Source organism: Lepeophtheirus salmonis, chromosome 5 (assembly GCF_016086655.4).
Source record: "Lepeophtheirus salmonis chromosome 5, UVic_Lsal_1.4, whole genome shotgun sequence".
In the NCBI taxonomy this organism is placed as follows: domain Eukaryota; kingdom Metazoa; phylum Arthropoda; class Copepoda; order Siphonostomatoida; family Caligidae; genus Lepeophtheirus; species Lepeophtheirus salmonis.
This window is the reverse complement of record NC_052135.2, coordinates 43,327,717-43,353,626: the sequence shown is the minus strand read 5'-3', so window position 1 is coordinate 43,353,626 and position 25,910 is coordinate 43,327,717. Positions and strand designations below refer to the sequence as shown.

The window sequence follows — 25,910 nt, the reverse complement described above, 5'->3', positions numbered from 1 at the left end:
TCTTTTAGATATTTGCATATGGCTGGAAATAAAGGTACGACTATGTCAGAAGATAATATTTCAACCCTATTTAAAAAAAGGCTATTATTGGAGTTAAAAAATGGAAGCTGTTATAAATATCCTTAATTTTCTGTGAGGTAAGGTATAGTAATATCATATATGAATAATATACATAGAAAACATATTTTTGGTGCCCAAATTCAAAACCTTACTTTACGCGCGAGTAAAAAAAACTCCAAGGAGGGAAGCGTAGGGATCTCTGTTGAAGGAAAGAGAAGAAAACATGGATCTAAGGAGAAAATGCAATAACTTATTTTTTCTTCAAGAAGTCCACTTAGTTTCAAATCAACCGTTAAAGTGAATAATACCAGACCATAGATACATATTCAATTTCTATTCAACAGACCCGAGGTATAATTGCTCTAATGATTGATATCTTTTCAAAAGATAATATCATAGAATAAATAAATATTTTCTGTTCCATATATTTTTTTAGTGCAATATTCGTTATGAAGAGAATATATCAAATTCATAGCTTGATTCCTGCCCTATGTCTAATTGCTTTGATTCAACATGCAACAGGTAACCCCATCCACTTTATGATTATTAATCGTTTTCTATTTTCTCTTTCTTATGAATCACTATGGGAATTTGTAGCTAATTTAAAAATATAAATTTCTCTTTTATGAGTTTTTCAAAAATTACTTTTGGCTATTCAGTTATATTCAATGTGCATAACTATCTATTCGCAAATGATAAGCAGAAAAAAAAAAGCCGTTCTATGCATTTTTTTCTTTTTATTGAGTAATAATACGTCTTCGTTTATATATAAATATGTATATAGATTTAAAATTTCTCAATCTTTTAGTTACTGTTTTTACAAATAATAATAATAAAATAATTTCGTCTTATAGAGCAGAAATAACTATTTTATATTAAATATATCTCCGTACTTATTTATACTTGATTTGGCATAATTTTTTGTTGAATATAAATATACTATTTTTCTTATTCATGAGAATCAACGAAGCAAAAAATAGTAAATCCCTCACTTTAATTATTTTTTTATTTTTTGACCTGGATTGGAGTAGCTTTAACCCATATTTAATTCACTTTGTTGAATGTCAACTTTCATACTAAATATTTGAAATACCAAACTTTCTTCTTCTTTTTCCTTAGTGCATTTTGTGGTTCCACATACTTTAATTTAATATTATATAACTACTCAAGTCATAGACATAAAAATATTGTTCAAAGTTATTTACTAAAAAAATGTTTCTAATTAACTCTGGCAGAGAAAATGAAATTGAAAGTAAACAGGATGTTAAATAATAATATACTAAAACACAAAAGTAATAATTTGCATGCAATTATGTGAATATTTATAGAGTTGGATTAAGTATTTATTTGGTTTTATTATCTATTCTATGCAGGCTTCGCCGTATCCGGGAGACAAAGTCAATTAGCGGAACAAATAAGGTATGATTTACATTCACGGAATGATCCATTGTTGAGTTATTTGAAACCTAATCCAGACGAGGCACTTCTTTATGATCTTTTAAAAGTCAATAATAATAAGACAAAAATTAGTCTTACAAATCTTAATGACGACAAACTACACAACGACGATGAACCTAGTCTAGAAAGTTTATTAGATGAGTTATCCAGCTTCACAGATGATTTTAATGACAATGGGCATTTACTGGAAAAAACAATGATGGAACCAAAAGGACTGTCAGCCTCAAATAAAGAAGCACCTTTCTTAAATGAAGCATTTTTTAGTAAAAAAAATACTTTTGGGGATGCTTATAACTTGTCACAAATTGCTGGTCTTGATCTGAAAGATCTTATTGAAAAAGTTACTGGAGACATTGTCAATCACTCTTCTCAAAACTATACTCCTAATTCAAAAGAAATGTCGAAAGAAGGGATTAATAACTCTGATATGAATCTTCAATATATCCTCAATAGAAGTCAGGAAATCATGCCTCAAAATATATCTGCTTTAGCTAGTCAAATTTTCGAAGAAAAAAGAGTGATAGTACAAAATTCAAGTTCTTCCCTTGCACCCGTAATCAATGTCTTCAACTTTAATATATATGTCATGAATCCATCCCAATCCAAAAACAAACAAACTCCACCAAAGGAAGTAGATGAACCAAAAAATTTATCCGAGGGCAATATGTTATCAAGACTCTTGAAAGATAGATTAAATCACGAGAAACCGGATTCGTTACTGGAGACCATTCTTCGATCCACTCCAAGTCAAAGTAGAAGAAATTCTTCTTCAGTTGACTTAAATGGACCTTTTCCACGTAGAGCTTTAAACGATAACACTCCACTTTCATTGGCCAATTTTTTTACTCAAATAAAGCCCGGACCAAGTCCATATTGGGCTCCCTTATTGAGTGCATCTAAAACAAAGCGTTCAGCTGGTATTTCTCCATACTGGGAATTATCTCAACAAATTGCCAGACAAAGAAAGGATGGGATTAAGTTAAATGAGGCCATAATTCACTCACTTAAACAAAGATTTCAAAAGTTTTTGATTGTGGACAATGACTTGTTTACGAGAAAAAGAATCGATGATCTCATGAGAAGTAACTCCACACTTTTCAAATCCATTTTATCAGATATCTTACGAAAGAGAAATAGTGAGACTCTGAAGTATAGTCCAGCTTTTTATGTGTCAAATCCAGAGAATATTACGGATGAAATTATTGATAGAAGAGCTCGAATCACACCTACTCAAGATCTGGATCTTGTAAATATAAATAACGATTCGGATTGGTTAACTGCGAAGGACATATTATATTTTTACAGGAATAGAAAGAGTAGTCCAGCTATTATTGTGCCAATATTAGAAAAACCAAACATATTGTTTCGTGAAAAGTTGGGAGATGCTCAAAAGTTTCAAAGTGATACTATATCAGAAATCGTACAAAATTTACACGAGAAGTCAAAGGAGGTTAAAGAATCACATGCACTTAATAACCGACAATTATTAGAGCTCTATAATGCCATAGGAAGTATAACTGACTCAACAGCAGCTTCTTTTCAACCATTCAAAAAGAATATAACGTCTCTTTTAACCAGTCAGACACTTTCATCCACAGCAAAACCGATGTATTCAACTCGTCCCAAAAATAGTCCTTTCAAATTTTTAGTCTCAAATTTATCTCATAGAAACTCTTAAAAATTTATATGATATTAGGAAGTTATTTACATAGAATCTTTTCAAATTTGGATCAAAGTTAAAAAAAAAATCAAAAAAATCAATAGGTTATATATAAATATTCGAATTATTCTAATGTAGAAATTTACTTATTTATTTCAAATTTAATTTGAGAAAGTTTGTAATAAAATTTTACTTACACATTCTGTTCACATCATTTTACTTACCAAGACATTGAATTAACAAAAATACTCATGACAGAAAGACAGACAGACAAATTGCCTAAACTCAAATTGGATCATTTAATCATTTTTTTTATCAAACAAAATTAATTTTTTTTTTTCATATTCTTATTAATTTCATTTATAGGGCTGAAGATGATGAGAAACCTCTCAAACTATTTGTTAAAACAGTTTTACAGGGAAAGAGTCAAGATGAAAACAATGTCGTGGATCAAATTAAAGGCATCCTGAATAAGATTGTCTTAAATGATGAAATGATTACTGATAAATTGGTTACTGTCAATGGAAATGATATTGAAAAACATATGATGGATCACAATAAGGATGATTCCATAAAAGTGGAGGCTAATCATGAAAAGACAGAAAAGGACGACGATATGGAAAAGATGGTCGAATCCTCTAAAATGAGTGAAGAGTCTGTTCCTGAAGTATTAGAAACATCCGAAATCGAGGCCACTAAGGATATTGTGAATAAGGAAATGTCGACTAAGGACTCAATGGATTCTAAGGATTCCATGGATTCTAAGGACTCAATGGATTCTAAGGACTCAATGGATTCTAAGGATTCCATGGATTCTAAGGACTCCACAGATACTACAGACTCAACTGATTCAAAGGAGTCCATGGATTCTAAGGACTCAATAGATTCTAAGGAGTTTTTGGATAATAAGGACTCAATGGATTCTAAGGACTCTATGGATACAAAGGACTCCATGGATACTAAGGACTCCATGGATACTAAGGACTCCATGGATTCTGATGCTACAATGAGTGATGACATGATGACTAAGGAAAAAATGTCTGGAGATGAAAAAAATAATGAAAAATTGCCTGGATCATCAGTTGAGAAAATAAATAGCATTGGGGAGATTTTAGACGATGCTACATTGAACGTTGGATTAGATAGTTTTTTTGATGATTTAGAAGACAGTGAAGTTATTGAAAAAGAGATGGTGAAGGAGGAGCCTATTGAGGTTAAAGAACAAACGATTGTAACAGAGGTAATGCCAATGAATGGAGGAGAAGAAGAAAAAGAAATAATGAAGGAATCTGAAATGGTGGAAGAAGTCTCATTACCTGAGGGATTTATTAAAGAGGAAGGCGATATGATAAAGGACGACAAAGAAATGGTTAAAGATGGGGAAAAGGAAACCAATTTGGAGAATGCTGTTCTAAAGAATACTTTAAAAATTAAAAAGTTTCCCGGAGGAAGTATAAATCGATTAAATGGATTTAAAATTATCAAAAAAACCGTCATTACTGCTCCAACGACTACAGCCACTACGACAACAACAACAACTACTACCACCACAACGACGACAACTACCACAACGACGACAACTACCACAACAACTACCACAACGACAACAACAACAACAACGACCACAACAACAACTAGGCGAACTACCAGACGCACGACTGTTTTTATTCCACCTCCAACAACCACAACGACTACCCCTGACCCAGGTGTTCTTGGAAGACTTACTAATTATATATCAAGCTCTTTGTCAAATGTGGGCAACAACATTTTCACGGGAAGTGTATTTTTAGCCGCAGCCTCTACTCCAATTTGGTCCACCTCCTTCTTAGGTAAGAAACGAAGACGGAGAGATACTGTTGACGAAGAAATTCAAAGTACCTTGAACTCTTATCCATTGGACAAGGAGCCCTATATATTAAAATACTGGAAGAACAAGGAGGCAAGGCTCAAGTTGAAAAAGGAAAAGGAACTGAAGAAGAACTATTTAAAAAAATCTGGTAGACACAGTAAGACATCAAAGAGTGTGAAGCCAGACAAACAGTTTTATATGAAGAAAACGATGTATATCAAATCTTAGAATTGAATATAGGCTGTAGGAACTTAATATAAATATAATAATATTTTTTTTTTACAATCAACAAGGCCAAAAATGTATTGCAAATTTTAGAAAGGGGTTTTTTCATGTAGATTTTAGCATAGTGTTGCAATAAATTGTTTATATTGTGTAATTATACCTATGTTTCATGACTGGTAATAAAGAAAAGTTTGAAAAATGAGTTGGATTTAGTATAATAAAAAACCAGAAGCAGGAAAAACTCCTTCTACAACGGCAAGTCCAAATCGAGTCTCAAGTCCTCCCTCAAAAGTAATATTCCTTGAATATTTTTATCTATTTTTTGTCTATATTAATTATTATATAGTGCACAACGCCCATAGTATTAAGGTTTTTCTTGAGTTCAGAATAAATTAGTTATTCAAAACTGTCAAGTTTTGATATGAACTCTAACGTCGTTAACTTTATTGTATACTGCAACTTTTCCTCCTAAGATAAATCCAAATCAGTTGGTAGCTAGCCAATTATTCTCAAGGGTGAAATTATTGTTTAATATTTGCTGGGAATTGTTCACACCTTAACAAGTAATGGCTCAACTATTCAAGGTTCAGAGCACTGATTAGGGAAAAAATGTAGACTCATCAACAATTGACAACAATATACAATCAAAACTATTGTGTAAGTGGGTTAACGTCGTGTTCGGCGTGATATTTTGAATCGTACTACGTGATGTACAATGGCGTTAATTAATCGGGATCTCAATTAAGTCCCCACTATTCTTTGCTAAATGGGGAATAATGTATGAATCAAAAAAAAAATAATTTAATTCAGATTAAGCATTAACCTGCACTTGTGATTTGCTTCTAGGCCTCTACGATGGTTGCAGGTGTCTTCCTTTTGAAATATTGGGATTTAAAAACAGATACATATTTTGAACTATTTTGATTGATGATGCATATGAAATGTAATTTGTGGCGTGAAAGCATGAGATTAATTGGAAATGTGATATTCTTGTGCCTTTTGCGTGAAAATATGGACTCCAGTCCAAGTTCCCATGTCTGTACGTACAAAAATAAGCTATTTGTGGAGCTGTAAAAAAATAACTGTCTTAAAATTTTATAGCTGGCAATTTCAACAGTGTTTTTATTCTATTTTGCAAGCTTGTTACCATTATTCTTTAGTTCTTCAGTAAGGAACATATTAGAATAAAGGACTTGAGTCATGAATGACGGAGAGTAACACTGATGATTTGTTGGAGAATTATAAGTTCTTGTGAGACTCAAACAGTGTCACCGGAACCATAGGGACCAAGGGTCTATATCCCCCATTTTTTCAGAATTTTCAGAATTCTCTTGTCTAAAATTTTTTAAATTTTCGAGAGAAAAAAAATCAATTTTTTTTTTTTTTTTTTTTTTTTTTAATGTTATTTGTTCAAGTTTCGACTCTTTATAAATATTTGTATTCTAAAATTTAAAAAAAAAGTTTTTTGTCGCTCGAAATTTTTTTTTTTTTGTCAAATTTGGCATTTGTAAAAAAATAACAAAAAACTTTGCAGTCCAAATTGTCAAAAGAGCAAAAAGGCCCAGCCCTGCTCCCTTCCCCACAAAAAAAAAACCCTGCAGGCGCCCCTGTGCCCCTGATGACGTCACTATTATATCATTTGCCCCCCTCCCAACTTGAAAAAACCTTCTGGTCAAATATTACACTTTTTGGAGAAAAATTTCAAATATTCACAGCTATTCATTAAAAAAAAAAGAATTTTGTGGAAATAAATTTTAAAAATCCTCAGCTTTTAACTAAAAATTAAATTTTTAGGAAAAAAAATTGAATAACTAAATTAAATTTCAAATATTAAACTTTCTAGAAAAATCCATCAAATATTAAACTTTCTAGAAAAATCCATCAAATATTAAACTTTCTAGAAAAATCCATCAAATATTAAATTTTCTGCAAAGAAGCCAAAATTCAATAAGCTCAGTTGACTACAGACTACAGGAGCCCATCTTCTGGTGATGCACTGATGACATTCCACTAAGTCATATTTTTTATAACTCTACCTATTTAAATGTAATGATAAGAGACACTAAAGGTACATATTTTCAAAAAATGCTCACATCAATTGCGAAATTTTAACTTCCGCCTTAAGTAATGTGCATATTCTGTTTTTATGAAGGGGGAGGGGAGATCCGCAATTGTAAAAACATTCTATTCTAAAGCTGAATATTTTGTTATACTTTTATGAGGTAGCATTTTAAACATCTGATATTTGAAAGTTGTATATACATTATGTGTAATGGTAAACCAATTTAAATTATAGTTTGTCAATTTATGATGGTTGAAAAGTTTATGAATCAAATACAGGTTGTACTTTTTTAGTTTGATAAACATAAATAAAAAAATTAAACATGACATGTTGAACTTAGAGGTTTCAAATTAATTATCATTCATAGGTTGTCATAGTTGGCACGGCCGTTGGAAGTGGGGAGCATTTGCCCCTCCAATAATTTAAATTTTATAAAAGAAAAATTTTACTTTCCTCTTTTCTTTTTCAACAAGAGGGAAATATGTTTTGCCGCTCCAATGTTTGAGAACTCCAGACAACACTGATTAGACAACAGTTTAGTCCAGAATCGATCTCTCCAGGATTAACCATTATATCTATTATTGGTATAGTTTCATTCCAAGACCTTTTCAATGGAATTCACAATTTACTTATATGTGAGTTCGTAGCAGAGACTGTTTCAAACAGTCGGGTATATCCGTGGAACCAATTACTCTAGATATTGATGTATATGTACAGGCTACTTGGCGTTCTTCAAATTGAAGCAAATTTGTACAATATGTGTTCCAGCACTTTTGTGGAATACCCATCTATGTATTAGAATTGCATTAGCTACGATTTTTTAAGAGTGGTGATTACACACAATCTATTGTAAATCATTTTCTGAATTTACAACCTCGGAGTATTTTTTTCATTCATTTTCTTTTGAAACTCAAGTATCATCTTAAATTTTTAAACCTCTTTATATTTTTTGCAAATATATTTCTTTCTGCTAAATTTAATAATTAAATTGAGTTAATCGGATTAGTATTCAGTGGTAAATTAATTATTGAAGTCAAAGAGTAGCAGGGGATTTGGGGGTGGCATGTTGACTCTTGATAGTTTTTGAAGCAAAAAAAAACAACTTAATTACATGTTGGTTTGTAGCACGGACTGTTTTAAACAGTAGTGGAACCAATTACAAAAGTAGTTACAAATTGTTTTGAAGTTAGCAAAAAAAATCTGATCTCAATATGTAATATGGAAATAAGTGAATTTCGAAATTCCTTATTAACTTATTATCCATATAAAAACGAGTGATGATGTAGTTATCGAGATGAGTCATGGTCAATTTTTTTTTCTATTTGTCCCAATTCAAAAAAATCCTGGTTTGGAGAACAAAATATGTCAGGCAAAGGTGGTTCTGAACAAAACCCACATAGAAAATATTGAGGTACCTGAGAATACATATATATTAAGTTTAATAAAGTGATTAGGATGATCAACCGTATTTTTTATCTGGTCATCTCCTTTTTTCGTTCTAAAGTCTAGACTAATCGGGCCAGATATCTTATATTTGAAAATCAAAATAGTACATGTCTACTAGTGTTGGGTTTTGGTCTGGAAATCCTAGACCGGTCTGAGACCGTAATATTTTTTGTTGGATCAAATTTGTTCGGTCTAACAAAAAAGTTCGGTGTGGACCGGTCTCATATAAAAATTCGGTCTAGATTGGTCCAAAGGAAAAGTTCTGCCTAAATCGGTCCAAACGAAAAATTCAGTCTAATTCGGTCCTGAAAAAATCGGTCTAGACCGATTTTAGAGATAAATTGTTTATAACATGACATCATATTTTTTTTTTTCAATACAATGAAGCTATACAAAATTTAAACAGAGATAGCTCAGATTAATTTTGATCCTACCGGCGCTTTTTATATGTATAAAGTATTTTTTCTAGAACTTATTGTGTACTTTTGAGATTTTTTGGAAAAAAATGAATGACAGTTGATCTAGAAAAAAAAATTGGCTTCTTATAATGTATGAAACTGAAAAAAATCGGTACATAAGGTGAGACCGAAAAAAAAATCGATCCATAAGGTGAGACCGAATCAAAATCGGTCTACAAAGTGAGACCGAAAAAACATCGGTCCAAGGTCTGAGACAGCGGATTAGCCGAAAAATCGGTCCAAATCTGTCTAGAAAAATCAGTTAAGACCGAACCGAAAAAAAAAAATCGATGCTGGACCGAGTCTCAACACTAATGTCTACTCAACTACTATGAATTATTGTCTGGTTAAACAAGCTCCAATGTATGTATAACACAGGGGAACGCTTAGGTGGGGGATTTTGTACAAATGAATTGAAAACAATAATCGAATTTATCTTTGAGCGCAATCCAAAACTGATCTCAGTTTTCTCTCAGTCGTCTGAATTCTGAAATATCTGAGATGATAATAATTTGGGACTATTATCGTTGATATGATATTCCTCATCACTATTTATTTTGAATAAGTTATAAGGGTCTGCGGAAGAATGTCATTTTTCAGCCTAAAAATGGAAATTTATTGAGTTCACAACAGGATACAAAATCAATAAAAGCACATTTTAATCATAAAACACTATGACATCAGTTTTATTAATCGTACTTTTAATTTAGGGATTTTTAAAGGTAAAAAAATGACTCTGAGCGATACTAAGTCCAAATTACTATAATCCCAGATATTTCAGAATTCAGATGGCTGAAAGAAATACAAAGATTAGTTTTGGATTCTGCGCTGAAAGGAAAATTCATTTTTTTGGCTTGAATTCAAGTCTACAAAATGAGTGTTTCTCTGTTTATTTTGTATTACATAAAATCCTGAACAGGGCCGGCCTTAGACAATTTAGCGTCCTTGCGAAGATTGTAGGTGGCACTCTATCTACACCTATTTGAAGGGACTTTTTTATAGGGAACATTTTTTTGGTGTCTCTATCCCTCGGGGTTACCTTAATCATGAAAGTAAAAAAACCTAAGGTCCAATTACAACACTTAGAAGGACCTTGGACTGTCAGTCGATAAGCTTGCCCTAGTGGATAGTGATTTCTTAAAGTAAGAATAAAATCTCTAATTAACTAGTGGTTTTAGAATATGCGAGACTTAATGGAAGAAATATTTACAGAGGTTTTTTATTTGTGCAATTACAAGTTAATCTTGAATATATACTTGTACAATTCATAATTTATAATAAAATTATTCTTAATAATGCAAAGCTAGAGCTGGTTTTATCGTAAGTCAGCAGCATTTTTTTGTGAAATTTTCTGAAATTTTTTCAGATTACTTGTTTTTTTTTATAACCATTTTTATATTTTAGAAGAATACCCTTCTCGGGCATCTAATTTATATCATCAAGTGTGGAGGGACGTTAAATATTTGGAAAATAACCAACCCTTGGTTAGACATTTGTTTGTAAAACCTCTTCCACTCCAAAATCAGCATTGGCATTAACATTGGGATCAAGGACTCAAGGTAAATAAAGATATAGACTAGTGTACTTAACAATGAAATAGATTTATATATATAATATAATTGATCAAATTTTCAACATTTTCTAATAAACAAAAAAACTAACAGCCTCTATACACTTGAGTTCACTTCTTCCCTTTCTTTTTGCGACCTTTTCCTTTCCCTTTTTTACATTGGCCTTCCCAATAAAATCCTCGAAAGAATAATAAATCTTGGACATTGTGACAAATGTTGTAGGCGTTTTCTATCGCTGCCTCATCCAGGATATCCACTGTTTTACTTGCTACCTTAGATGAATCTTCAAACAATCCCCCAATGTTTTGTCTTCCTTTACCTTTGCTCTTATCCTTGGGCACTTTTTTCTTTTCACTCGACGACATTCTTTTGTATAATTATTATACATAGCTATGTACAAACTACAAGTTATAAAAATCTACATTTAGAAAATATTGATTAAACAATATCAACAGCGTGTATTCTATAAATTTGTATTAACTCATCCATCATTCTAATCAGGGACATTCGAGTCGGAACTATAAACTGCAGTAAATAAGATGGTATGAGGCTAAAGCTTTAAAACAAAGTGGCGAAACGCTTTTGTTAGCTTGAGTAGATTCATGGTGGTACTGATAGTTTTTCTCACATAAGATGTCCCTTTTTATAACACTACAAATGACGTCACTATATCATTTTTCCATATGCCATAAGCAAGCAGTCCTTGTCCATACGCAACCTTTTCTTCCCTTTGGAAGATGTACACTTTACGATGTTAATTCAATTAAAAGGGAGAATTCATGGGGTCTGCATATGGTCTTCTAAAGACATATTCAACGCACTTGGCGGGGGAAAAAGTTTCTTTCGGGACATTACAGTTTTTTTTATTTTTTGGAGGCTAAATTAATTTGTTCTTGTGAGTTTATTTACTAATTTTTAACTTGAATCTTCAAATATATATATATATATTGGAGGTAGCTAAAGCCCCCCTCCCCTGTCATCCCCCCTTTTCGCCGCTAGGCTTATAGCTTTGGAACAGTGCTAACAGAAAAAATATCGTATGTTCTTGTCATCTGTCAATATTTATCTTCCCTTAATCAGTGTTCTCAGCGTTGATTGGGTTGAATTCGAATTTTCTCATGTTAAGCTGTGAACAATCCTAAACAATTAAAGGCTAATATTTTCATGGTTAGGAGGAATGGGCAAACTTCCAATTGATTTTAGGCTTTTTTCTGTTTATTTTTGGGGGAAAGGTTGCGTGATACAATAAAGTTTAAGTGAATCATTAAACAAAATAAATTATATATGAAATTTCTGAGCAACTATTATCCATCATCACAAACAAAAAAACCACGGATGCCTCTTCTTTGACATACTAGTGAATACAGATGAGTGGTATTGATTTTCTTTGAAGTCGTGAGGTTCTTTGAAGTACAAAGCTGTAAGTAAAGTAGCGAAACGAAGACCAAGTAATCAATATTTGTAAAAGAGTTTACTCTTACCGACCTTTTAAGTAGGTTATGAGCTTTGAAAATTAGTATTACTCAATAAGTAATAACTTGATAGAGGCCGCTGACTACGTGGCCTCCATGAATTCACCCTTTTAACTGAATTAACCAGGTAAATTCTGTTAGTAGAAGAAGAAGTTCCCCCAAATTAAAGTCAATGAACGGCGTTCATTTAATCGTTCGTATTTTCGTCCGTGTTTTTTTTTTGTTCATCTATCTTATTTATTGCTCCTCGACTTTGTACAGGCAAATCAAAAATGTATTCTCTAAGATAAGCAGTATTCTGACAAGGCCAAACTATGGCTCTGCCAAATATGCAATAATTTTCAGGTAAACACTTGACTTTTAAAATACCGATAAATTAGATCAATTTATCTTCAAGTTGATATTAGATGTACTTCTATCAATAGAATAGTTTTTATCAGAACTTTAGTTGATGAATAGATTCCTGAGTAAATAAATGAAGCAATAAAATCCTATTATTTAAGCAGAAATTATTTCCCGGATCAAGCTAACCAGAGGAACTTAATAATTTACATTTGTCATTGAAAAAATTTGTAGCATAAGCTAATAATTATTATCATTGGACTGAATTAGCAGCAGACACTGTTTCAGTTATTGAGAAGCGTGCCAACTTAGTTGGGTCACACCCATCCTGCTTCCATAATAATTATTAATAAATAACTATTTTATATATTATTCTGAGACTAAGAAAAGATTTTTATCAGTCCTAGTATTATTAGAATTTGAAAGTCCAAGTACGTCATAGTTGCGAGAGGTTGCGGCATTTATTTTATTTTCGTAAACATTTGTAGGGATAACTTACTTTATTTCAAGCCTCTTTCCACTATTTACACTACGATTTACATCTCATTTTATAATGATATTGTATTAATTATGAGCCTCATGTCTTTATGTGATAAACCCTTCTTTGATTATTATTTGTTTATTATTAACTGAGATTATTTTGAGAAAGCTTTTTATGAGTAAATCCTCTTCGAACCGTAATAGTTATTTGCTTAGTCTATTACTATTCTTCAAAAGAATAGCTAAAAATAAAAGTTTTCTCAGCTTAACACCCGTTTCGTACCTTCGAGAAACTACGATTTATCAACCATGGAAGATGATGAATTGGCTGCAATCCGTGCCAAGAGGATGGCTGAAATGCAGGCTCAATCTGTAAGTTCTATTTATAATTATATAAATTTACTGATCTTCTACATAGATTATAATTAATATGTAATTAACTTAATAGGGTTCCAGCCAGGATGGAGCCAAAAAAGCACAAGAGCAGCAAAATGCTATGGAGGACATGAAAAACTCCGTTTTATCTCAAGTTCTTAGTCAAGAAGCCCGAGCTAGACGTAAATTTATTTACTCAAATCACTCATAATAATTCATATTGATACAGGTTGACCCAAACAAAGGCCCTAGCATTTAATATTTAAATGTTTATTTACTGTCCTATCATTTTAGTAAAATTAGAAGAATCATAACACTTATTTTCTTTAAAAAAGGTGTGAATAACCCGAATTTCGTTTCAAAAAAAGAATTTAATTTAATAAAAAATGAAGAAACGTCCCTTTATTAAAAAAATCCAATTACAATTCCTACCCAAATTCCCTTATATGGACATATATAACTACTTATTGACTGCCCCCCCCGCATATTTTCAACCCGACACCGCAAAAACAAACTATCAATAATTTCATAAATATACTAATATTTTTTTTATGGGAGAGCCTCTAGTTAATACGCTGTATGGGCCCCTGATTTTCAGTTATACCAATACAAAACTATAAATTATAACTCATAATACAGAAAACTCTATAAAAAATCAGTCTCTCAAATATGAATTCAGAACTGCATGGACGATTCTGTGGAAAGTAGACAATCTCAATATAACTATTTGTCTAAGCTACTCAGGACGTATTATCATATAATACAACAAAATAATTCTTTATAAAAATAAATACCGTTTTTGCTGTCATCCATATTTAGTCCCAAATGATATATGGCTAGAGAAATTATTATCTTGGGATATCATTTGTAACGTTGAGGAGAACATTAGTATAGCCAATTTAGAACACAGACTCGTAATAGCCTGGGAAAAAGGTTATTACAGTCCTAAATACTATATAAAATATATATTAAAATTTTAATGGAGCTGAATATTTATTACCTCAAAAAAGATAATGTTTCTATTCTTAATGGACATATACATATTTCATTGAATAATTATGATAACGGGTCATTAAAAGACGTACAGTGTTTATTGCGGAATCAATTATGTCATATACTTATAATTTCAAATTTGTATATATTTTTTAGTGAATACTCTGTCTTTGGCCAAACCTGAAAAGGGACAACGCATAGAATCTGCTATCATCCAGATGGCACGAACTGGTAAAATTGCTGGAAAATTAAGTGAAAATGACCTTATTGGTCTTTTACAGAGGTTTTCTGGTTCTACTGTTGAGACAAAAGTTAAGTTTGATCGTCGACGTGCTGCACTTGATAGTGATGAGGACTAAAACACTTCCTAAAAACTTCCTCTTATTGTAATAAATTAATGGAATTCATACTGGGATTTGTACTAAATAAAATTTATTCCAATACAATTAACACTTGTATAAATTAAAATGGATTTTGTGATTAGTCCAATTTTTTTTCTAAAAATTCAGAACCTTAATTGATGGCTAGACTTTGCATCATTTTTTTAAATCATTACCATACTTTGTTTCTCAAATTCTTGTAATTAATATTGATATAATAAATTTCTTTTTTTGCCTAATTACTGAGGATTTTATCCTTAAGTCTCGTTTCAATGTGAATTTTTATTAGATTTAATAATATAAGCAAATTAATATAATTTTCAGCTTTTCAGGATAGTAGTCTCCCATGGGCTATGAATAGTGTTTTGGCAGTCCTCATTTATTCAATTTAGTCTTAGGACCTTGTCCTCGAGGCTGTTAGTACAAAAAATAATTTAAAAAAAAATAATAATAAAGTTGAGTGACGTCATCTAGGACCTAAGTTTTTAGGACTGAACTGGACGGCACTACATAAGGACTGACACAGTACTACCTATGAATCTTTAAATGACATCCCATTTTTTTTATAGTACTGAAACCGTCTTTTATTTCATAGTATAAACTCCAAATATCTCAGAAGTAGTGCCTTAGAAACTTGGCAGGACAGTTTTTCAAATCTTCCAAATTTGAAGAAGGGATAAATTTACTTCACATAATTATAAAATTCTAGAAAACTTCAAATAATATTTGAAGTTGTTTAATTTTATGGGGGTAAATTTCCCATTGGAAGAGTTGTCCCTAAATTGTGAACCCCTCGAATTTTCTATTATGTTATAGAATTAATAACAACACCTTCTATGATGGTGATGTACATTCCTCGCTTATAGCTCTCCCATTTAATTTTTTTTCTTGTTTGCTCTAGATTTACCCCGTCATACATACTTATATTACTTGACATCTTGTTATTATGGCTTCCATGATGCATTGTTTGCATTTTATGATAATTATATTAAGAAATACTGGTGGACACTTATTGCATCATATGAAGTGTGTTTTGATATGATTTATACTCCTCACATAACGTTGCGTATCTGAACAGTTACTTCGACCCCATAATAAGATTTATGAACTTTCAGTAAAGTTCTACAAATTTTGGCAACAATTTTTCAGTCAGGAGGGGGTTGTGTGTACTAGTTACAAGACTAATCCTCGACTAGACTCAAGGTTGACATGGCTATTACGGGGGACTTCATATATATATGTTTTATTTTATTCCTTAGATAGGACCATTTTTAATAAATTGTTCCCATATTTCATTTGTTGATTTTTAATAAAGTAGATTTTGACTTTTTCAATGAAGTGACTAAAAGAAGTGCGGGGTCATTGCGGTCGCAGTAGCGTAAGGCCAGCCCTGGTTAGATTCACTGATGTATCTGTATGTGATGTTCAAGATACTTAGAGTATCTTGGTGATGTTTTGAATATTTTTATTTACAATTTTGTAGATTAGTAATCGACATATCACGAGTAACTACCATTGGTTTGTTTTTGTTCAATTTTTCTCAAGAACTAAGAAAATGAAACTTCTACAAGTTTGTGTATACTGTAGCTATGGAATTCTAGAGATCTTAAATGACCACGGAATTTTTTGAAATGGCCTCATGAAGGGTAAGAAATGTTGAAATAAGGAAAACTCATTTTTTCCCCTAGCCATTTTTTCTTCATCGTCTATATTAAAGATAAGAATGTTACTTACCGAATAAAAATTAAATTTACTTATGAACCGCTAATGTCTAAATAATATATCGATTATTTAAAGTACGTATCCATTGATTTTATCCTAGCCTTAGCTTCAAAGTTTAATTACGCAATTGCCACAGTATTTGTGTCGAATACAACCTAAAACATTTCATTTGTGTATAGTTTTAATAAATGATAACTTAGAAACAAAAATAATTGACAGCTTTTTATAGAAAGAAACAAAAAAAATTAGTTTTTATGACATGTCTTTATTTTTGTTTTATAGATACTGGAAATATAGTTAGGTTGGATTTCTAAAATCAAAACTGGAAATTCAATATATAGAAAATAAATAATATTGAACAATGATAAAAATGTAACATTTGAAACAAAAATTTAGAGGAACAAAAGTTGAATTAGGCCAATTAAAGTTGCTTAACTTTATTTTTCAGCCTCTAAAATTTTTCTTACGGAAACAAAAACGATTTTTTGTTCAGCAATAGAAAGCGTATTTAATCGTGTTTTCAGATCATTTTTTTTATTCGTAGATAATCCTATTCCCTTGATAAATGATTTAGCCAGTTTTGAGAGATGTTTTTGGGGTGGGAGGGTCAGGACTTGATCTTCTTGTAGTTTCTTATATAGAACAGGACTAATATTGTTCCATATCATTGCAGTTGCAAGTAATTCGGGAGTATAGCGTCTCCTACTAGGCTTAACTTCAAGGATTTCTAGTTGTTGGATGATAAAGTTTAGTTTTTTTCTTGTTAATTTTTGTTGATTTGTGGCATGTTGTTTATCTATGACAACTTTTAGAGTGTTTATGGCCTCATTGACGGACTTTTCTAATTCAAGTGATTTGAAAGAGTTCATATATGCTAGAACTTTCAATAAGGATGAAACACTTTTAATTTTATTAGAAGTAAGATGATTCACAGCGTTATTGTCAATAAAAATGTCTTTCGAGTAAAGTTCAAAAGATAAATCCAACTTAACGATAACAGTAAAGTAGGGTTGGACCGGTCCACGATCATAAGAAAGGCTGTAAAAAAGTAGGCGATCATCTAATTTTTTAAGAATAACATTTGGAGGTAGACATTCGGAACTTAGTTTCACTATTAACTCGTCATATGAATCTATTCTATCTTCATCAACCGGTGCGTTTTCCTGTTTTATTTCTTCTGTCCCATTATTGATGATTCCGAAGTATCATCTGAAAGGTTATGTTCATCAATTGGTGCGTCTTCCTGTTTTATTTCTTCTGGCCCTATCATTGATGATACCGAAGCATCATCTGAAGAGTTATGTTCAAGAACCGGTTCGATTTCCTGTTTTATTTTTTCTGTCTCTATCTTTGATGATACCGAAGCATCATCTGAAGAGTTATGTTCAAGAACCGGTTCGATTTCCTGTTTTATTTTTTCAGGCCCTATCCTTGATGATACTGAAGTATCATCTGAAATATTATATTCATCAACCGGTGCATTTTCTTGTTTTAATTGTTCCATGCCTGTCCTAGATGATACTGAAGTATCATTTGAAATATTATTTTCCTCAACTGATGCATTTTCCTGTTTTAGTTGTTCCAGTCCTAACCTTAATGATACTAGATTATCATTTGAACTATTTATTTTTAAGGGTTCCTTTTTAGGGATAATGTTCGGTACTGCATTTCTTTTCAGGTATCTTCGTACTAATTGTTTGGATGATGTTTGTCGATATTTTCTTCGTTCATCTGAAGACTCATTTACAAAGCTCTGATCATCAAAATGCAAAGAACACACTCTTGAATAAATTGAGGGTTCGTATTCTCCTTTCATTTGTGAAGAGACTGCATGAAGCCAGGCATCTTTAATAGATGCATCTTTTGGAAAGACATGCAGTGTGACACCATATCTTTTTAGATAGCCTTTATAGCGTGACTTGCAATGAGGTATGCAGCAATTGTTGGGCATTTTGGATCAAATTGGACGCACTAAAAATAAAACTTTATAAGATAATATAAGTTGTTGATAATTGATTATTATGAATTACCTTTGTTTTTTTGACTAAGCGAAGAAGCCACAAACAAGCTGTGAAGAAACAGAATTTTCCTCAAATATTTACATATCGATAGTCACCCTCAGTAAGCTGCAACATAACAAACTGATGGCGGGGGAATATTATTTATTCTCTTCTTCTTTTCATTCCCCTCTTAAAGGAAAAAAAGGCAGTGGCTATGATTATTCTATGTAATACTAGATACATGGCTGAAGTCTATCGACGTCATTTTTCCCCTTTTTTCCACTTGAGTCATACTCCTTCTTCTTTAATATAATTTAGTTTATACGCTTACGGTGCTTAGTGCATAATTTGTATTTACTTACATTTTTCGTTGGTCATTCTTTTGAAATAAACACTTACTTATAAAATTATTAAAATTCATAATAAAAATATGAGCCAGCACAATATATTTAGCTCATATTTTACTTTTATTTACTAGGTATTAAGGACACATAAAAGAAAAATTGACTCATATGAGAAAATTAAATTTACCTGTCTTTATTCCAGATATCTTGACTTCCATGATTATTCGCAGCCCAGTTAAAAAAATATGAAATTTTCAGATCGTGCTCTTTTTGTAACTACCCTGAAAAGAATTTTTTATTAACTAAAGCTATCATCATTATTCTTTTATTCTTGAAGGGAGAACAATAAGTATAAAATAATCACTAGTGCGTGAAAGACGAAGTGTATTTTTGTGGAGTTATAATAGGAAGTCCTTGTTGGACTCATAGTAGAATCGAGGATCAAAATCGCTGTGATTCCTACCTATATCATTGCTAGACGGTGAGAAAGGTCTGTATTTATTTCCATCATCTCATAGCTGCTAACAGCTAATTTAATGAAACGTCATGACAAACAGGCTGATCTCCTCCCAAACATTCTTCAAATTGCCAGGGTGACCACATTAGTTTTTGGTTGCCCTTAAATTTTTAAACAACATATCGACGTTTCATTTAATTCGAATCTCTCATTATTCCCATCTAGTGGCTCAACTAAGAACACTTGATCAATATTTGTAAAAAGTAGAGGTTGTAGCAATACTTTTTTCTTTGTCCACTATTAAGAACGTTGAATATTATTCAATTACTAACTACGCACCTTCATAAATTCACCAATTTAACTTAATTAACAAGGTAAATTCTGCGAAAGAAGGAAAAAGTGCATACGCCATGAGAGAAAATGGTAAAGTAACGTCTTTGTGATACCGTAAAAAGCAACATCTTGTATAAATCAGTACAACCAGGAATCTACTCAAACCAGCTGATGCATTTCGTCACTTAGTTTTAAAGCTTTAATTCTCATACCATACCTTTATTGTATCATGCAACCTTTCCTTTTGAAAGAAACATAAGAAATGCACAAAATCATTTGGTAATTGGCTAATTTTTCTCAACTATGGAATTGTTCACAGTATAGCAAGAACTAATTCAAATTCCACTTTTCAACATTCCGAACACAGATTGAGATAAAAGAATCAGAAAAATCAACAGCTGACAAGGAAATATTGGATAAAATGTTGAACACAGATTTAGGTAACGCATATACATACACTGGACCATCCCCCTCCCTTGCGATCAATATTTTATGAGACGGACAAAATTATATAAATGATTAAACAAAAGAAAATTTACTTCCCTAAAACAAAACCAAAAATTAAAATATAGTTTATTAAAAAAAAAAAAAAAGAAGATAAATCAAGTTTAATAATGAAATTATTATATAAAGAAAATATTAAATTCGTCTCGAGACGTCAAAATATATTCCGAAGAATGAGTTAATTGACAGAAGATCTGAAATTTTTTATACAAGATCAGAAATTCCCCTAAAAAGGAGCTACTTTTTTAAAATCTATATACTTTTGTAAACCTATAGAATAGAACTATAAAAAAGTCATCGTATAGAGGCATTAAATTTTACAAATAAAATCTCCTGTAAAAGTATTGCCACTCCATGACTATTTTGAAACCCATGCTCATTTTACAGCAAATAAGAAAACGAAAATATACTGTAAACAAAACAAGGATTGCTCTAGAAAATAGTGTTATGCTTGTGAGTAGTAAATTACATATGCTTTGCCGGGATTTATATCCAAAAAAGAAGCAAAATGACGTCATAGTCTATGACTCGTAGATGCAAATTTTATTTTACATAGTTATGACGTTATTTCACTTTTTTTTACTTACCAGCAGTGGCTTTTAAAACTCATGAGTGAGGTATTATGCAGATAAAAATGTGTATTCATATTTTATACGTATACCTTAATGTGTAAGTCTATATTAATAAAGCCAAGTTTGTATTTATGTGCTTTAAAGTCATTTTGGAATGTGCGCTTAAAATCTAAAGGTTACTTATAGTAGAAAATTTTGGAATGATAATAATAATACGAAAGAATATATGCGGTCGATTTGCATGCGTAAGTACATCAGTAAACCTACCTTTAGAACTGCGAGACTACTTGATATAAGAAATAATAATGTAGAAAAGAGCGTGTGTAGCATTAGCTCAGCGCGTCATATTAGAAAAAAAAAAGAAAATTTGAGTAGATATATAATAATATATGTTACTTTAAAGGATATATTTGTTTGTACACGAATTATTTTTAATATATGGCATTTATGTACGTAATAAGTTAGCTTATCTGTTTGTTGGTTAATCATAAGTGAAATTTTTAATCTTATTAGATCTAATCCAACAAGTGAAAATAAATTTATGATGTTCCACGGGTTCTTCATCTATTAAGGTGTATCCATTTAAATGTTAAGCTTTCAATTATAAAATGAAGTAAAAAAATACATTGCTCAATGGTATTTACTATCTACATAGTATGAACAAAGTTGACATGTTTGTAATGAAAAAACAAAATTTATAAAGGAAAAAAAAAAAGATAAACGATTTTTTTCTTCTGTTTTGTTCATAATTTAATAGGCCGTCATGATTTTATCATCTCCCTCTGAAAGGCCAAAATTTTAGCCTATCTTTGCTGTAAATTGTTTTAAAAATGTATAATAAAATAAATACAGGAACGTTATAAAAATACCAATTTATGATGAGAAAAAACTTGCAGGAGGCGTGTTCGAAAGTCTATAAGGGGTTTGAGGATCCCCATAAAAAAGCTGGATTTTCATTACTTAAATGGAGAAAGTTCATTTTATATTTAATGTAGATAAATTTTTAATCTTTCTACCGTCGAAATTTTTTTTTTATAGGTTGCTATGTTTTTAATCGTACCATTCGCTAGGAAATAAGTCATCTAAAGATAGCCTTCAAAATCACGGATGGATGTAATGGATCAAACAAAAGGTATAATGGACAATAAATAAATTTATTTATCTAGAGATTTGATAAGATTTCAACTAATTTGTTGATGCGAAATACATAAATTTTAACCCAACATTATCTCCTTCAATATTTATCATTGCACAATATAAAAATACTTTGTCTTTATTATTATTTCCAATTGCAGATATTTAAAAGAAAGATATTTTGCATAATACTGTATTCCTGTATACTTTATAGTATTACGTATTTATACAGGGTGGGGATTTGAAATCCGGGCAATTTAAGAATAATGTATATTACCATTTATTTTCTAAAATTAATTCAACAATTCATAAATATTTTTTTCTGACAAGTAAGGGTTCATAGTGAAGTCTATCACTCAAACCAACCAGACCTGGCACAGACCTTGATAAAGGAACTCATTGTCCATGTTGGCCACTACTTCGATAATGGAAGCTCACAAGGAATCAACAGTGTTATGTGCAGGCTTATAGGACTCTCTCTCTCACTTTCTGTTGCGTCTTGACGAGGGAGAGACACAAGCTTATTTATAATAGGAGAGATCCAGGATGACCGAGAGAAATGAGGAGAAGAATTCACGTGGAGGAATAATGTAACACAGTTTATATGTTCATGTGTATTCTAACTATACTCTAATATATTTACAAAAGACGAGACTATTTATAATACGTAAAACACAGTACTTATAATACATAGACGAATATACAAGAAGATAAAAACATGTAAGGAAATATTAAATACATAACATCACCCCCTAAGCACCAAATCCATGGCGGTGCTTAAACAGGTTCCTCTCCATGAACAGCAGCCTATAGATCCGCTCCATCCATGTCCAGGCGCGGACAAAACATTCTTCCTTGTACTGCAAAACTTTATTTCCATAGACGTGCCGTGCTCTCAGCACGCGCACCGGAGAAGGGAGGACAATACTCCTCATAAAGGTTTTAAGGACCCGAGCACCTTGCTCGTCCCTGGGAGAAATAACATTCACCCTTGTTGAGGTTTTAAGGACCCGAGCACCCTGCTCGTCCCTGGGAGACATCTTGCTCGATGTACCCTCATCCAACTCGGGATGATCCAGAAGAGAGACCGTTCCACATCCATTAACCAATGATGTGAACGGGAGAGTAGGAACAGTAGAGAACCAAAATTGCGTAGGAATAAATCCATTTTTAATTATGTGGTCCCTGACCCGGACACACACTTCACTTCTTGAAAGTGACCAAGGTTCTCTTCCTTCCTCCACGAGGCCCAAACTGAGGCACAGTCCATATTGCTCCGCCTTCCGTAGACGAACGAGCGTTCTCCCCATCGACGAAAAAGGGCTATCCAACTCCAACAGGGCTAGCTTCGCCGACAATCCCACAGCAGGGAGGTCACGTGATCCTGATCCCATCCTGGTCGCCAATTTTGCGTCTTGACGAGGGAGGGAGTCAAACTTCTTTATAGTAGGCGAGATCCAGGATGACCGAGAGAAATGAGGAGAAGAATTCACGTGGAGGAATAATGTAACACAGTTTATATGTTCATGTGTATTCTAACTATACTCTAATATATTTACAAAAGACGAGACTATTTATAATACGTAAAACACAGTACTTATAATACATAGACGAATATATAAGAAGATAAAAACATGTAAGGAAATATTAAATACATAACACTTTCGAAGACACCCCACACATAGAAGTCTAAAGGGTTCAGTTCCAGCAAGTTAGGAGGCCACATCTCCTTTCCCCCAAAACATAAAGGTCTTCAAAATTCTGTTTTTTTCCGCAATAAGTCCAGTTCCATAACCCAATTCTGAAAAACTGCACCAATTAAAATTATATCCTGAGACTGGATATGTTTATATTACTATAAGCTCTCTAGTATCATTATCTATGGAGTTATTTGCGTCCTTGGGCGTGCACCTGGCACGAAGGCACACAATAATGACTGCACAGTGTTTGTACTCGGAACACATCTCGAGGATTTGTATTTTTTGTTATCCCAGTCTTGTCAGCTAAATCTGGTGAACACACTTTCATAAACATAGATTTCAGGGTTGCTAAGATATTAAGCTCGAAACTTATTCCGGATTTTAGATCCCCTCCCGGTATATTGTACATAGTTAAAATTAATAAGATCTGCTATTATGCCAAAAAAAGAAAAGAAGATAAATCAAAAGTTTACGTTGTCACCCTGACAATTTTGGAAGAATGATTCGGAGAAGTACAGCTGAGCTGTCATTACGTTTCATTAAATTAGCTGCAAACAGCCATGAGATGCTACGATATCAACTATTCACTTTTTCAGCGGCTTGGGTTGCGTTTTCGTCTTTATCGAAGAAAAAAGCTCAAATATGACGTATTTTCTTTTTGTTGGTGTTCATCTTTGAGTCGTAACCCGATTGCATTTATAAAATGTGAGATACACATTACTAAAGCCATTTATTGGAAAAATAATTGATTTCTTTTTACTACAGCTATTATTAAAACTTCTTCCCTCCCTTAAGCCGATACGAACCAAGTGATAGACTTTGCAATCCTCCTTTTTCCCTAGACAAGTCTTTTTGTAACACATTGTCCGGAGTGTCAAGGAAAGTTTTATGAATATTTATAATGTCTGACTTATTAAAAATATGAACTTATACCTCTAACTCATTTTGTTGAACATTTGCAAAGTAAGAAAGAAGGCCATAAAATTTAAAAATATATATCACATAGAAACTACAATATATGTATCAAAATAATCATAAAATATTTTTTTAAATATCATTACAATGAGTTTTTTATTAAGTATATTCCCATTAAAGTGAGCACTAATAGTTGTACTGATGCAACATCATAAAAGCAACACGTGATGCTAATCGGTCCCATTTTTTAACTCGCCTTTTTGTTTTTGTAACCTGGAGAGTGTATTTTCTCATCCTAAACTGTTATCATTATTATTTAGTTCCTGAGGAGTGACCTTTCTTTTCTACAACAAGACAGTATACAAGCTATCATTGATATAGTTTAGGAAAACGGATTGAACACTTGTGTGTGGTCATAAAAAAATGCAAAGTAACCCTGAGGATTTATTGCGTACTTATAATTGCAATTCCTTGTTGGACTCAGAGCAGAATTGAGGATCAACATCGAAGTATGTAATTCTTACCCGCGACCTTGTTTATTTCTTCTCCCCTCCTCTCTTGTTACAGCTGTTTGTAGCTGATCTAATGAAATATTATGACAGCTAAGCTCCTCTCCTTCAAAACATTCTTCAAATTATGAAAGTTGCCATGTTAACTTTGGTTTCATTTTTAACTTACAGAAAATGCTTTGGATTAGCATCACTACAAATAAATACTCATACTTACCAAGAGGGTCGTTGAAAACGTAAAATAAACATTGCAAATTGAAGAAAAATGGTTGGATATTCTAATAAATACGTGTTTCGTTGTTATGTTTCATATTTGCAACTATCGGTATTTTAATAGGGTTAATATCATTTAGATTACGTTCTACAATATAGCAGAACATCTTCAATGGCATAATGTAAGCTTATTTATGAAGTCAATAAAATACATACTACCTATTTATTACAAGGAAATTGCAGCAATGCAAAATGATGGTCAACCTTTCAATTTATGTTTCTCAAATGGAGAGTTGAACAATACACATGAGAAATTTTTCAAAAAATAAAATGTTAGAAATTAATTAATGCTGTCATACGGTCAAAGTTGCGTCATCTATAAAAATGAAAAGTTTATCATTAGTCATGGATGAAATATCTTACAACAATTCTAATTTTATCTGTATGATCTATCAAGCTCTAAGTGTAAATTCTTAACAAGGAGAAGAAAAATTCACTAGAGTGAATGGGTTCCAATAATTGATAAAAACTTTTTTTATATGGTTCATCAGGAAAAGGCCACAATAATAGTTTACATGATATCCCTCCTAAAAATTGCAAAAGATCATCGATCTTAGTATGTAGCAGCAGGTTGCCACGGCTTGTACCTGATTATTAAAAAAGGGGTCCTGCACAG

The 25,910-nt window shown here is 31.9% G+C and overlaps 3 protein-coding genes and 1 non-coding gene across 4 annotated transcripts; 3 read left to right on the top strand and 1 right to left on the bottom strand.

Annotated features, from left to right (window-relative positions):
• The first annotated feature begins 301 nt into the window (after positions 1 to 301).
• LOC121117902 (uncharacterized) lies at positions 302 to 5,454 on the top strand. Its single transcript, XM_040712427.1, has 4 exons — positions 302 to 411; positions 497 to 582; positions 1,434 to 1,479; positions 3,545 to 5,454. The coding sequence occupies exons 2-4, from the start codon at positions 510 to 512 to the stop codon at positions 5,253 to 5,255; spliced, it is 1,830 nt and encodes a 609-aa protein (XP_040568361.1). The 5' UTR covers positions 302 to 411; positions 497 to 509; the 3' UTR covers positions 5,256 to 5,454.
• On the top strand, positions 1,486 to 3,376 carry LOC139905471 (uncharacterized). The gene is made up of 2 exons (XM_071888694.1): positions 1,486 to 2,764; positions 2,824 to 3,376. Exons 1-2 carry the CDS (start codon positions 1,715 to 1,717, stop codon positions 2,827 to 2,829), a joined length of 1,056 nt encoding a protein of 351 aa, XP_071744795.1. The 5' UTR covers positions 1,486 to 1,714; the 3' UTR covers positions 2,830 to 3,376.
• Positions 5,455 to 12,036: 6,582 nt separating the features above from the next.
• On the top strand, positions 12,037 to 15,070 carry PDCD-5 (programmed cell death 5). Its single transcript, XM_040713004.2, has 3 exons — positions 12,037 to 13,455; positions 13,532 to 13,640; positions 14,608 to 15,070. Exons 1-3 carry the CDS (start codon positions 13,393 to 13,395, stop codon positions 14,808 to 14,810), a joined length of 375 nt encoding a protein of 124 aa, XP_040568938.1. The 5' UTR covers positions 12,037 to 13,392; the 3' UTR covers positions 14,811 to 15,070.
• Positions 15,071 to 16,798: 1,728 nt separating this feature from the next.
• LOC121118232 (uncharacterized) lies at positions 16,799 to 18,800 on the bottom strand. The gene is made up of 2 exons (XR_011780246.1): positions 18,584 to 18,800; positions 16,799 to 18,524 (listed from the first exon to the last, which is right to left on the bottom strand). It is a non-coding gene; the product is annotated as an uncharacterized protein (transcript).
• Between the last annotated feature and the right edge of the window lie 7,110 nt (positions 18,801 to 25,910).